At 33.7% G+C, this 13,719-nt stretch overlaps 1 protein-coding gene across 1 annotated transcript in view; it reads left to right on the forward strand.

The window, feature by feature from the left end:
• Positions 1-13,719, forward strand: part of LOC121877732 (NPC intracellular cholesterol transporter 1-like) — a gene marked incomplete in the record, with an annotated part of 29,231 nt that overhangs the window by 15,206 nt on the left and 306 nt on the right. The window contains 7 exon segments of the mRNA XM_042383590.1: positions 229-356; positions 858-935; positions 1,340-1,513; positions 2,561-2,724; positions 5,756-6,455; positions 7,670-7,887; positions 10,211-10,628. Of these exon segments, the coding sequence (XP_042239524.1) occupies positions 229-356; positions 858-935; positions 1,340-1,513; positions 2,561-2,724; positions 5,756-6,455; positions 7,670-7,887; positions 10,211-10,628 (1,880 nt within the window).

Here is a 13,719-nt window from a genome sequence, read left to right on the forward strand (position 1 = left end):
AGTATTTTTATTTATTTATTTTTTTTATTTTTTTTCAAGCTATAAATGTTGTTGTTTTTAGTTTTCATTAACCCTCTTGAGTGCTATGAATGACTAAGGATTTTATTCTGGCTAACACCAGACAATTTTGTTCAGCTAAGGGGAACCTTTAGCAGTCAGGGTTAATCTTATCTCCATTAATATTATAGAGTGATAGAAATGACAAAATAATGAGTTTTTCACTTGCAGGTGCTCTCTCTGACATGCCAGCTGTGCGAGCATTTGCAATGTATGCTGGAATGAGTTTGTTGATCAACTTTGTTCTTCAGATGACACTCTTTGTATCACTCTTCTCCCTCGATGTCACCAGAGAAGAGGTAAATGTGCAGATTTTTAAGATGCTATGTAGTGATAATATATTGATATGTATTGATTGAAGTGGGAAGTGTGATTGGTTTTTTGATACAATAGCATTGAATATTTTTTGGAGAAGGATCTAGTAATGGATGCTGCTCTTCAGTTTTGTGAAGTGACTGATAATCCAAATGGATATTTAGGGCCTTTTTGTGGAAGTAAAAATAAATGGATGACAGCAAATGAAAAGAGAATCTGTGAGTGTTAATGTGTTCTTAATTCTGGAAATGGGTCAGAAGAGAACTTGTTTGTTTGATTAAGTGAATTAAGATACATGTAATAAGTTATTTACATCTAATACTTAACACTTGAAATAACAAATAAACATTAACTTAATTCATAGCATTTTACACAATATAGCCCTGCAACGAGGAGAAAATTTTACCTTTTTGTTATTGTATTTTTTTTTTTCAGGAGTCATATAGCAGTAAAATATAATTCTTAAAATTTTTCTGCTTTTTTAGGACAATCGGTTTGATGTCTGTTGCTGCATACGGCAAAGCAAAGTGCAGAGGGACTCGGATACCCGGTTCTTGCACAAGGTAGCTATTGTAACAGTGATGTGTTAAATCATTAGATAACATCAAGCAAGATTTTAATTATAGATCTTGGTAAATGTTTGACGGTTGACCAACTGTGTAATCCATATTTATATTTACCGTATTTTATATTGTATATTTATGCAGTGATATACTGTAAAGTGAAAATTCTTCTAGATCACATCAAAAGTGATTACAATTATTCATATTGAGTGTTATTCCGAAACTACTCTCTCATTTATTCAGATAGTTTTCAATAAATTGCATCAACTAACCTTTTATATGTGTCACTTTTGCTTCCCTTAATATTTTTTCTTCTCTTTCTGTCCCTTTTTATGTTGGAATATTCTTTATTTTTGGTTAAGTAGAGTTAAATGAATCTTAATATTCTGTTGTGTACATTCCAGGTATTTGAAACTACCTATGCACCTTTCCTCATGCGTCCATGGGTTCGCGCAGTGGTAATAGTTGTCTTCATGTTTTGGCTGTGTGCGTCTGTGGCAATGGTTCCCCACATTGAAGTTGGTCTTGAGGAAGAGCTCTCTATGCCTGATGACTCATATGTGTTGAAATATTTTGAGGTGAGTAAAATATTTAGATATTAATTTTGAAGCCTCTGAAATTTTGTTTTTGTGAATTTAATTTCACAGTCTATCACTCACTGTAGTACAGCACAGTATTAGTGAACAGATTATATCGTGGGTCTCTTGTAAACTTATTAATGTCTCTTTTTCTTTGTTTCTTATATTATTAACCCTTAGACTGGTTATTGGTGAACCTGCTTGCCGTTGTACATCTTATGCAAAAAAACATGCTTCAATTCTATTGTTATCAGTTGGTGTTTTATGTTTTCGTGCTGTGATTTAAATTCTGCATGGCTTGACGTCACTCTGGGGATGTCCTGCAATCAGCTGGGTATCCTCAAATGGATATCTCTTTCCCCCCATTGACCTCTCACAGTGGAGGTACGAATTGTAAGCGCCCCACATATCGTACACCACCAGAGCTTGCTCTGAACTTCTCACTGATGGCAGATAAACATCAACTGTTGCCATGAGGTTGCTAAGCCAGTTGATATAGTTGAGATTAACCAAAGTCTGGACCGAGGGTTCACTTTGCATATTATAGTCACATACTGGTTATCAGAGGTCTTAGAAAACACATCGTCCTATCCTTTAATTTTACATTTTAGGTGATTTTATCAAATTGTCCTCAACTTGTAACAAATTCAGGAGGGAATTGCTTAATGCCACTAATCCCAGTCTGAATATGGGTAGTGTTCAATTGTATAACTTCCCTTCAGCTTTAAACCTGATTATTTTTTATTTCTTTTATATAAAATATTATTAAATATACTGTAGATGTTAAAGAAATACAGTATTAGAAGTACACCTGTACTATGAAGAGGAAGTTAGGAATTAGTTAAATATTTAAAATTCCAAATAGAAAACTTGTATAGCTATAGATTGTGAATCACTAGATATTATAGGATTTTATTATTTTGTGTGTACAGTAGTTTCTTTTGTACCCTTTCAAACTTTGTGAGTGCACCCCAAAGATTAAAAAGAAAAAAAGATGTAGTAGATTTATATGGATAATTTAAATAATTTATTATCTTTTTCCAACAGTATCTTGAGAAGTTTGGCTGTGTTGGTGCTCCTGTGTACTTTGTTCTCAAACATGGATACAATTTCTCTGATTATGATATGCAGAATAAGATTTGTTCACATCTTGGCTGCAATAAAGATGCAATGCTAATTCAACTGAAGTTGGCATCTCAAATTCCAAATAGGTAATGCTGGATTATTATTGTTTGTATGTGTGGACGTGTACTGATACTTCATTTAATTTCTCCTTTTCTAACTTTTCTTCCAATTTTGAAGGTCTGTTGGCCATTCCTTTTACTCAGTTGGTTAGGTTTCCACGTGATCATAACATCAATGGTTTTGCTTTTCATTTTATCACCCATTCTTAGTCTTTACTCTACATATATCATACCTCTTTTAGGAAACTAATTTGGTTTATTTGAAGTTTATGAGCTATTTTGCATCTAATGACCTTTATTTCAATACTGTACTAGTATTTTGTCTAATTTCTTTTTAACACTCATGATTTCTCAGTACTCCCCATCTCTCTTTGAATTACTGTACCTGTATTACTATTTTTAGGAAATTAAAGAATAATTGTAGGAGGATTTCCAGTAATTTATTGTGCTAAGAAACCACACAAGGATTAAAGAAACACAAAACAACACATGTATTCCTGGTTCTTACTTCAGCTGAGGATAGTGCACAGATAGCCTAAGGGGATCACCAAGATTTATTAACTCGCAGGCAGTGAATGTGGGTGGGTAGTGCCTGGGCCAGGAGACAGAATCCGGTTGTGCCTGTACCATTATGTCAGCTATAAAATTATCCCGATGAAGAGGAGCATGTTTTTCTCTGGGAATGATACTAGTTTGGAATGGCAACAGTGTAGGATTGAATTAATAGGTCAGCTGATGCCATGGGAGCTGGGGAATTTTTTAAATGCACTGACAACAATTCCATCAATCTTACTGCTGACTCACTGTGCTACTGTTGTATAAAACTGAGTCCTCATGAAAAGGTGTTAAAACAAAGTACTCTACAGTAGACCCTCAAAATTTCTGGTTTCTGACCTCTAGTATTTGCAGATTTTCCACACATCTTTGGGGCAAAACAGTTATCTTAAAATATGAAAAATGTCACTTCCCAAAATTTAATTTCTTATAACAGTAAAACCACATTTACTTCCCATATGTATACTGTACTGCTTTCAAATTAACAAAAAAAAAATCTGAGAATTTCTCAATTTTTACATAATTATTCCACATAACATTAACGCAAATGTTTTCATCAAGTTAACCTTTGTGCCATGTTGAATTCCTTGTTTTGACATTAAAAATTAACAAGTTTAAAGAATCACCACTTAGAATACTGTACTTTAGTTTTACTACTGTACGTACTTGAAATTCCTTTGCAAAATCAATAGAAATCCAGTTGTCTTCATAATACAGCAATAATAAATAAGTCTTGAGACATTGATACCATGTGCATTGAGGAGGCAATTGCTGCTCGCTTGAACTCTGTTATGTATTAACAGTCGAAAATCATTTTCAGCAAATAAAATGGCGTTCACTTCCCATATTATACCACATTCAGATTTACAAAAAAAAAAATTATCAGGTTAATTTACTTTTTTACATTATTCTTTACAGTCCTGTACAGTATTACGATAAGGTAAATTTTCACTATCAATTTAACCTCTGTGCTGTTTTTAGTAAGTTATATTCCATATTTTGACATTAAGGAATCGAATATTAAAGAACCACCACTTAAAATACTGTACAATACTTTAAATTAAATCCCTAGAGATAATGATATCCTTATAGTAAATAATAAACAGGACTCGGGACAGTGATGCCATATGCATTGGCAAAATAAATACTGGACTCCTCACCTGAACATGGGCTTAACTTAATTTGATGTAGGTTCTTTGAGTTAGAACATCTGACGTAGCTTCCTCTTACCCAAAACACACTGTTTTCGTGTGTAATTACAGTCGCCCTTATTCATGGCATTTAAGAGGAAATGTAATACAGTAATCCCCCGTGGTTCGAATCCTGGGGTTGAGGTATTGATTGTATGTAGAAGTCCGCGTGCTTTATTGGGCTAATGATATATATATATATATATATATATATATATATATATATATATATATATATATATATATATATATATATATATATATATATATATATATATATATATATATATATATATATATATATATATATATATATATATATATATATATATATATATATATATATATATATATATATATATATATATATATATATATATATATATATATATATATATATATATATATATATATATATATATATATATTTAGAGCTAGACCCCGACTTACGACTGGGTTAGGGACCCAAATCCAGGTCGTCAGTCCGAACGGTCATAAGTCCGACATAGATAAAAAATAAATAAAATAAAATAAATAAATAAATAAAAAATCTACAATGAAATACAGTACAGTAAAAGTAATAAATAATGAGGAATGGATACAGTACAGTGAAAGTAATAAATAATGAGGAATGGATACAGTGTGACTGAGCACTTACCTTTAATGTAGTCAGCTGAATGCACATGGGGCCCCCATAATTTTCTAATTATACATGGAGACTACATTAACTGGAAACCTTTCGGTATAGAAATTGCATGTGTCATTTGAAGAAAAAAAAATGGTCACAACTGCGGCGGTAGTAAGTCCCGACGGTCGTAAGTCGAAGCAGTCGTAAGTCGGGGTCTAGCTGTATATAATAATAAAAATAATAATAAAAATAAATAAATGATAAATAAATTAAAATTAAATTAAAATTGAAACATCCTCAAACCCCTGGATGGTAGATTAGATGCAGAAAAGATGACCCTCCGAGTGGCCAAATCATGTGGGAGAAGGCTATGCACTTGTTTGGGCATCTGGTGCAACCATCACTGACATGTTTTTAGAGCACTTTTGCTTCATATACTGTATTTTAAATGAAATACTGTATTGTCCTTATGCCATAAGCCCCGAGTTCTGTATCAGTATTTGCAGTTTTACGATTTGCTTTGATCTTAGGGATGTAAACCCCACCAACACTGAGGGTCTTCTGAACTTTCAATTGATTGATTTTTGGTTTAGGTACATTGACATTTTATTTATAATGATTATAACTGTGCTATCATAAGAAAACTTTGTTTAGCAAATAATATATGTTGTCATTGATATTTCAGAACATTCATTGCTGTGCCTTCGAGTGCATGGATTGATGATTACTTTGAGTGGTCATTAGAAGGAAAATACTGCTGTCGTCTCCATAATAATGAAAGCTTCTGCAGGAGAGAGCCAGAAGATGATATGAGATTAGATGACCCTGATTTTGATACACCTGATGATCAAGTTGTAGTAACAGAAGAACCCATTACTTATGGCGGACCAGACTTTGATGAAGTCTATAATGATAATGAGAACTATGATTACAATTATGGGGACTTAGAATATGACTACTATTCAGATGGTACTGCCAAAAAGAAGCTAAAGCCAACTAAAGTACATTCAGTCATTGGTGATGTTTATAATTATGATTATACCTATGGAGATAAAAGTATCGATTATGGTGATGATGACGATAAAGTGGTTCCTATTACAAAAGCTCCATCTCGCCAAACACATATGGATGATGGATGGCCAGACTACAATGAGGATCCTATAACTTCCACATCAAAACCTAAGCATGAGGACAACAAACCAATAAAGAAAAATATTAGAAAACGCAGAAACTCACCAAATGCCTGCCACTCGTGTCCCATCTCTCCACTTGCCAACAACCCTTTCCGCCCAGACCCTGAAGTGTTCAACCAGTATCTTCCAATGTTCCTGAAAGATAACCCTGACAAGTATTGCCCTAAGGCAGGACATGCTGCTTATGGTCAGGTTAGTAATACCAGTCATGCATTTCAAAGCTGTCAGTTGTTTTGCTGAAGTGTAGAAAAAATTTTTCCTCTGAATCATTAATAATTCAGTCAGGTGGAGCAATGAAATCATCACAGCCCTCCAAGTTCACCTCTTATGATCACACATGTTAACTGTGAATTTAATCAGGGTTTATATCAAATCATTTTCATTCATTACCAAACAGATTTTCCATTACCAAATTGCTGCCGGATTAAAGGAAACACACTGTACCTACAGAAATTAGAAAGCAGTACAGCTGCTCCTCGACTTACGATGGGGTTAGGGACCCAAATCCAGGTCGTAAGTCGAAAATGCTTAAATTATACATAGAAAATCTAAAATGTGTGTCTCTTTTTCTTATCAGCACCACAAAACTCTCACTTTTAAGCTTGCCAGCCATTTTAAAGTGAATTACAAACGAAAATTTTGTCAGTACACAGCGCAATCACTAACGTTGGGACTCGAAAATACGTAATTTGACAAAATTTTGGTACGACTGAGGGGGTCGTATTTCTGGGTGATCGTAGGTCAAGTATGTCGTAAGTCGAGGAGTAGCTGTACATTAATTTGTTTTGTAGACAGAATTTTATCGAGCAAAAGATGTTGAGATAATAGTCCAATTAAATTTTTTTTTTATAGGAATAGATGTAAGTTATAAATAATATTGCATATTGTAAGTAATAAAGACTTATAAATATGATTTTTAATGATATATTGGAAGTTCAGGAAATCATTGGTAGGTTTAGTATGACAGTCAGGACTTGATATTAGTAAGAAGTCTTTATCCTGAAGGAGAATCTTATTGTTTAACTAATAAATTAAGTTCTTTACTTGCAAATTCAGTGGGAAAAAAATAAAGAGGTATTCCTTTTTTGAGCAGCCATATTGATGAAAAACTGGTGTGAAGTTTTAGGTAATGTACTTTTGTATCATAACCTGACCTGAACTATGGTTGACTTCACCATCTTATTTTCCTGGTGGTAGATTGAACATGGATTCACTTTTATTTGTTTTGTAGAATTAAGAAAGTGCCTCATTGTTACTGATATTTAGTTCTTCCCTTAACCCTCAGTTTGTAGATTAATAAATCCCAATCCTATTAATGTCTCAGTGTTTGAAGTGATTATTGTATACCTGGATTTAATTTTCCCAGAATTACTAATTCATTAAAAAAAATTTTTTTTGCACCCCAGGGTGTGAAAATACGCTATGACGAGTCTGGGAATCCTGTGACTGGAGCAAGTGTGTTTATGACTTATCACACAGTCATGCGGAATAGTAAGCAATTCTATGAGGCTCTACGTGCAGCTCGGGCCATAGCAGACAATATTACTCGAACACTAAACCTTGTGGAGAAAGATGGAAAATTAGTGCCAAGTGGAGAAACAAAATATGAAGTGTTCCCATACAGGTGAGTTGTTAGTCAATTTGCATTTATCCTTTAATAGGTACTTTTTAGCATTCTATATTTTTCATTCCCTTAATCATGTAAGCCCTTTATTATTATCTCTTTATTTGCTGTTGTCCACTCACTCATAACTGCTGTAATTTTCCCATAAACTACTCAACAACTTGCTCTCATAACACTTGCTGTATACTGATGTTTGCCGGTTGTGCTTTCCCCCTTACTTATAGTGACTTTTTACCCTCTTGATTTTCCCCATTCCTTCCAACCATATATTTTTTTAATAATAAACTCTTTATTATCACTCTTTCATTTTCCAACTCTTTATTATTACTCTTTCATTTTCCATTTCTTATTCTTTACATCTTGTTCATCCAGTTCAAGTGTAATCTCGATAATGAGGGGCACTTAGGACCCACCAGTAACCTTAAGCGATTTTATAAATTTGCCCAATTTTTTTTTTATTTAAATGGATACTCTCAAAATATTGGCAGAAGAAAATTTCATTTGATATGAGGCATATATAAAGCTTACACAGACCAAACATAACTGAAAGATGGCAGTTACTGGTTAAACAAAGATGATGTTATTTTTCTTAACTTGCCTTCCCTTACTGTTTCTTGCCTTTTGTTATGTTTATGTTTCCCTTGATTCATTCCATGTGTGTGTGTGTGGGAGTAAAGGAAAGATAACATGGACAGAATTTTTTAGAGGTCCATAGAAATTTGTATCTGCTTTTTTTATTTTCAAAAAGCCTTTGATAGGGTAAAACACAACAAACATATTGATGTCTTGGAAAAAGTGGGCATTAAAGTAGGAGATAATAGAATTTTAAAAAGTCTTCACTGGCAACAGCAGTGTTAGTAAATAATGAACTTACTAATTGGTTCAAAGTTATACAAGGAGTAAGACAAGACTGTGTTCTATCTCCAAAATTGTATAATATATGAGAGGAGTGGTAAGTAACAATGAAGAAGTAAAAGTTAATGGTAAAGTACAGTACAGTAATATCAAATATACACTATGCAGATGATACCATTCATAACACGGATAGTGAAGAGGAAAAAAAAAAACAGGTTAACAGATTAGTGGAAAAAGGCGAGAATTATGGGTTTAGAAATCCATCTGCAAAGACGAAAGTAATGTTTGTTTCCAAATTGGAAATGTATCCTAAAAAAAATTATGGTAGGCAACAAGGAACTGATACAAGTGGAAAATTTTTGTATTTGGGAAGTGACATTAGCTGTGGTGGGAGAAGCGTGAAAGAAATCAAAACATGAGTAGTCAAGCAAAAAAGCATTTAATAATCTGAAAGATTTCCAGTAATAAAAGGGAATACTGAAATGCTCTGTACTGTATACTGTACTCAGGTCTGTTGTATGGGTCAGAAGTGTGTACATTTTCAGCAACACCTGAAAGATGTGATAGGCATTTAAAATATGGTGTTATAGGAGAATGTTAAAATTAATTTACACTGACTAAAAAACAAATTAAGAAGTTCAAATATTGGCAAAAACTTCCAAGTGAAATACTTGAAATTTATAAAATAAGGAAAAGGGGATATTGGGGGATATAATTAGGGATGGGGGAATAATGACAGGGAAGGCAAAGACTGATGGATGATTTAAATTAAAACTGGGATTTCCATAGAGATCCAAAGTCTCCAAGTATTGGTAAAAACAGTCCCAAAACGATTAGAGTGGAGGACTGTGGTTGCCAACCCTTAGATATGAGGAGGATTGATTGACTGACCCATCGAATAGTTTATTTTATATAAATATCTATCATCTTCCAATCTTTGACTACTGGAATGCAACAGATGAATGAGCCCCTCTTGACCAAGCTTTTAGCACTTGCATGAAGAATTTTAAATTCTTCTGATAAGTTACTTTTCTCCCTCCCTTTATTTTTAGAAGTTGCCAGTTATGACACAGAGTATGTTAAGGATTTAGTCCCTATGTTGAATTCCTCTTTCCCCACTCAAAGATATTTAAAGACCATATTTTATTTTCTGTCTGGTAATGCTCCTCTTGCCATGCAACTCCTTATACTGCTGTTACTTAATACATTATTGGGGTTATATGATCCTGAAATGCTAATTAAATTTATAAATTTAAACAAAATATGATTGTTTAGGCAAGATTTTAAATCTTTTCCAGTATTATTTTGCAATTTACATTCTAAGAATTTTTTTTTACTTAACAATGACTTACAGGACTATGTGAAATTTTACATTTATTCTTTTATGTATGTATGTGATGTATCTCAGTTATAGAGTGAGAGATATTATTTTTAACGCTAATGTGTGGGACTTTTCTATTTTTTTCAGCGTGTTTTATGTCTTCTATGAGCAATACTTGAACATCTGGGAAGACACAGTGCGGATGCTAGGGATCTCCGTGGTTGCAGTGTTCTGCATTACACTGATAATGATGGGCTTTGACTTTGCCTCTTCACTCATTATCATGGTCATGGTTGTACTTATCATCACCAACATGGGTGGTCTGATGTACCTCTGGGATATTTCTCTCAATGCCATCTCCCTTGTAAACCTCATTGTAGCCATTGGTATCTCAGTCGAGTTCTGCTCACACACTACCAGAGCGTTTGCTGTCAGTGAAGCAGACACCAGAATTGTCAGAGCAAAGAGGGCTTTGGTACGCATGGGTCCATCAGTGCTGTCTGGTATCACACTCAGTGACATGGGTGTTGTAGTTCTTGCCTTTGCCAACTCCAAAATATTCCAGGTAATATAATATATTTTTCTTCCCCTTTGTTTACAATATAAAGAGAATACATATCAGGTCTGAGATTTTTCTGGACCGGTCAAGATTTCTGGCTTTCAAGTTGTTCTGGGTCATTTCTGAGATTCATGTAAATTCACTGAGAAAATTTAGGGGTAAGGGGAATGAATCATTTTCAGGACCAGCAAAATTTATCAAATTCCAGGCCTGAAATGTAAGTGTAGTACATTTTTTTAGCAGGGCACTAGTTAGTAATGTAGTTTATTGCTACTGCTTAGGTACTGAATATGCACAGCTTTCACCTTTCATATGCTTATACTTTAGGAAATATTTGGATACTTTTATATATATGAAGATAGCTTATGCTTCATCTGGAGTTGTGTATTGTTCAGAATACTAGTTGTATGTAAGTGAGGGTTTTATATCTTTTATCAATGATTTACTTATCTGTTGTTAATTTTCAGGTATTTTATTTCCGGATGTATTTTGGCATGGTGGTGATTGGTGCTCTTCATGGATTAATACTTCTGCCAGTTCTTCTTAGTTTTGTAGGTGGGTATTATGATTTGTTTAAGTTATCAAGTTGAAATAGCATAACAGTCAATTGGAATTTGCCCAAAGTGTTGTTGGTAGTGGTCTCAATTAATTCTTTTGAAAAATCTATTTGTTTCATTAGGTTTCTTGAAAAATAGGTATAAAGTAGCCCAATTTTTTTGGTGATTACATCAATAAATGTACAAAAAATGGAATAAATAAGGATTCACTAACAAAGAAAAGTAAGGAAAATCAGTGAAAAGCAACAAGGAGAAAATACAGTGCATAAGGGATACAGTACTGTCTTTTCAGAATTGAGAATGTGAATATAAATGTTGGGTGGAGTCAGAGAAAATAACAATTTGGTAAACAATGAAATCTTTCCTTGAATTTAAATAGATTATTCTATTAAAGTTTGAATTAATTATAACTATAGTGCATTTTTTCCCTGCTGAGAAGAGATGCCCTCTCCCCTTCCTCAAGAGTTGGAGCTGATTGGTTGTTGCAAATTCATCCGATTTCATCCTGAAGTAATGATGTATTTCTAAATGAGTTTATTCATAATCGTTGGGATTACGGTTTCTGACGAGAAAGACATTTATCAAAATTATATAAAGATACATACAGTACATTCATTATTTCAAACAGGAGCACGTAGGAAGTTTATCAGAAATCTTATACATGAATTAACTGTTAAGCTCTGGTTACAAATTCATGCTTTTGGAGGACGCATTTAATTTATACCTACTTTTACCCACAATAAAGCATACTAAGACAGATTACGTATCAGTAATACGATAATACTGCTGATGCGAGAGTAGACAGCATATTGTAACATTGGAGTTAAAGCAGAGAGCTCTGGGAAAGTCCAAAAGTCGTCTGCTAGAATTCATTTGCATTCATATTTCCGGCCTCTGCTGACTGCTGTTCGCTCGAGCAGCCAAGTCTGTCACACTCGTCCACCAACTTTCAGGGGCCGTGTAATATTTCAATGTGATTCTGATATTTTAAAATTTTAGTTCTTGTATGATGTAGTATTATTGATATGTAATTTGTCTTAGTATGCCTTGTTGTGGGTAAAAATAAGTACAGGTTGTACCTCTCTAGTCCGGCAACCTCGGGACCTGACCGGTGCCGGACCATGGAAATTGCCGGACCATGGAAATTCACCCTTTTCCTGGATAGATAGTGACTTGTGCTTATGCCTGGAAGCACTAGCACCACTTTCTCTGCATCATGGTCTCTTTGAAGACATATTGAAGGGTTAAATGTCGTATAGTAGCTTCTCAAATTTCGCGAGTTTTTAATTCTTAACGTATTTTATTGGAACACACAAAAAAATAAATAAATAAAAATTTTGACGGCGAAAACTTGAATTTCGACGGGTTTGAACGGCCCGCCAACGTGCAGATGACGTGCATAATCGTGTAAACAGCGTCATTTCTCTTATGTACAAAAGATTCATTATTGTTAATTACTGAATGTCTTTTTTATTGAATTAATGTTTATGTGTGCAAAATGAGCAATACAATTCATTAATAATACATAGAATATTAAAACACACGAGGAAATGACACAGCATTGTTTTCGTTGGTTACAAAACCAGTGACTGACTGGTTCTACATATAAAACTGAAGAAAATAAGACCTTGGTTGTAGCTGTAGTAAAATGAATATGGTTGTTTTAAGTAATGTTATTTAATGTTAAAAATGGAACAATAGAAGTAGCTAACGATAATGGTAAAGAAAAAGAGAGATCGCATATGTAAGTGCGCATGCGCACAGGTGAAAACATATCGTCATTACTTTACATAAGAATATGAAAGCAACACTTATTTACTGTTCATATATATTTTAATTAATGTTTCTGAATTTGTTTTTATTGAATTAATGTACGTGTGTGCAAAATTAACAATACAATTTATTAATAATACGTGGAATATTAGAGGAGACGAGACGGCTGCCGGCATTGTTTATGTTAAAGCTTACGAAACCAGTGACTGATTGGTTCTACATATAAAACTGAAGAAAATAAGACCCTGAGTTTAGCTGTAGTAAAATTAATGTAAAAAATGAATATGGTTGCTTGAAGTACCTGTAATGTTATTTAATGTTAATAAATGGAACAATATAAGTAGCTAACCATTAATGGTAAAAAAAAAAGTGAGACTGCTCGTATGTAAGTGCGCACATGTGAAAATATATCGTCATTACTCTACATAAGAATATGAAAGCAACACTTATTTACTGCTCATATATATTGAAGGGTTAAATGTTGTACTCTGTATAGACAAGCAGAGAGAGAGAGAGAGAGAGCAGCCGAACTGCCGGATGTAAACAAACCTTAATTTCCCGCGGCTTTTTTTATTTTTTTAAGGGGATTAGCCCACCCGGGCATAGGTCACTGACCCACATTGGGGCCTGAGGGGCAAAAATTTAATACTCCTGTAATAATAATAATAATTCAGATAAGTAAAAAAAAAAACTGCCTATCTACCTATTGGACAAACTAAAATCGTTCCGGACCACAGAATGCCGGACTAGAGAGGTACAACCTGTAC

This window comes from Homarus americanus, unplaced genomic scaffold (assembly GCF_018991925.1).
Source record: "Homarus americanus isolate GMGI-L3 unplaced genomic scaffold, GMGI_Hamer_2.0 scaffold33468, whole genome shotgun sequence".
Classification (NCBI taxonomy): domain Eukaryota; kingdom Metazoa; phylum Arthropoda; class Malacostraca; order Decapoda; family Nephropidae; genus Homarus; species Homarus americanus.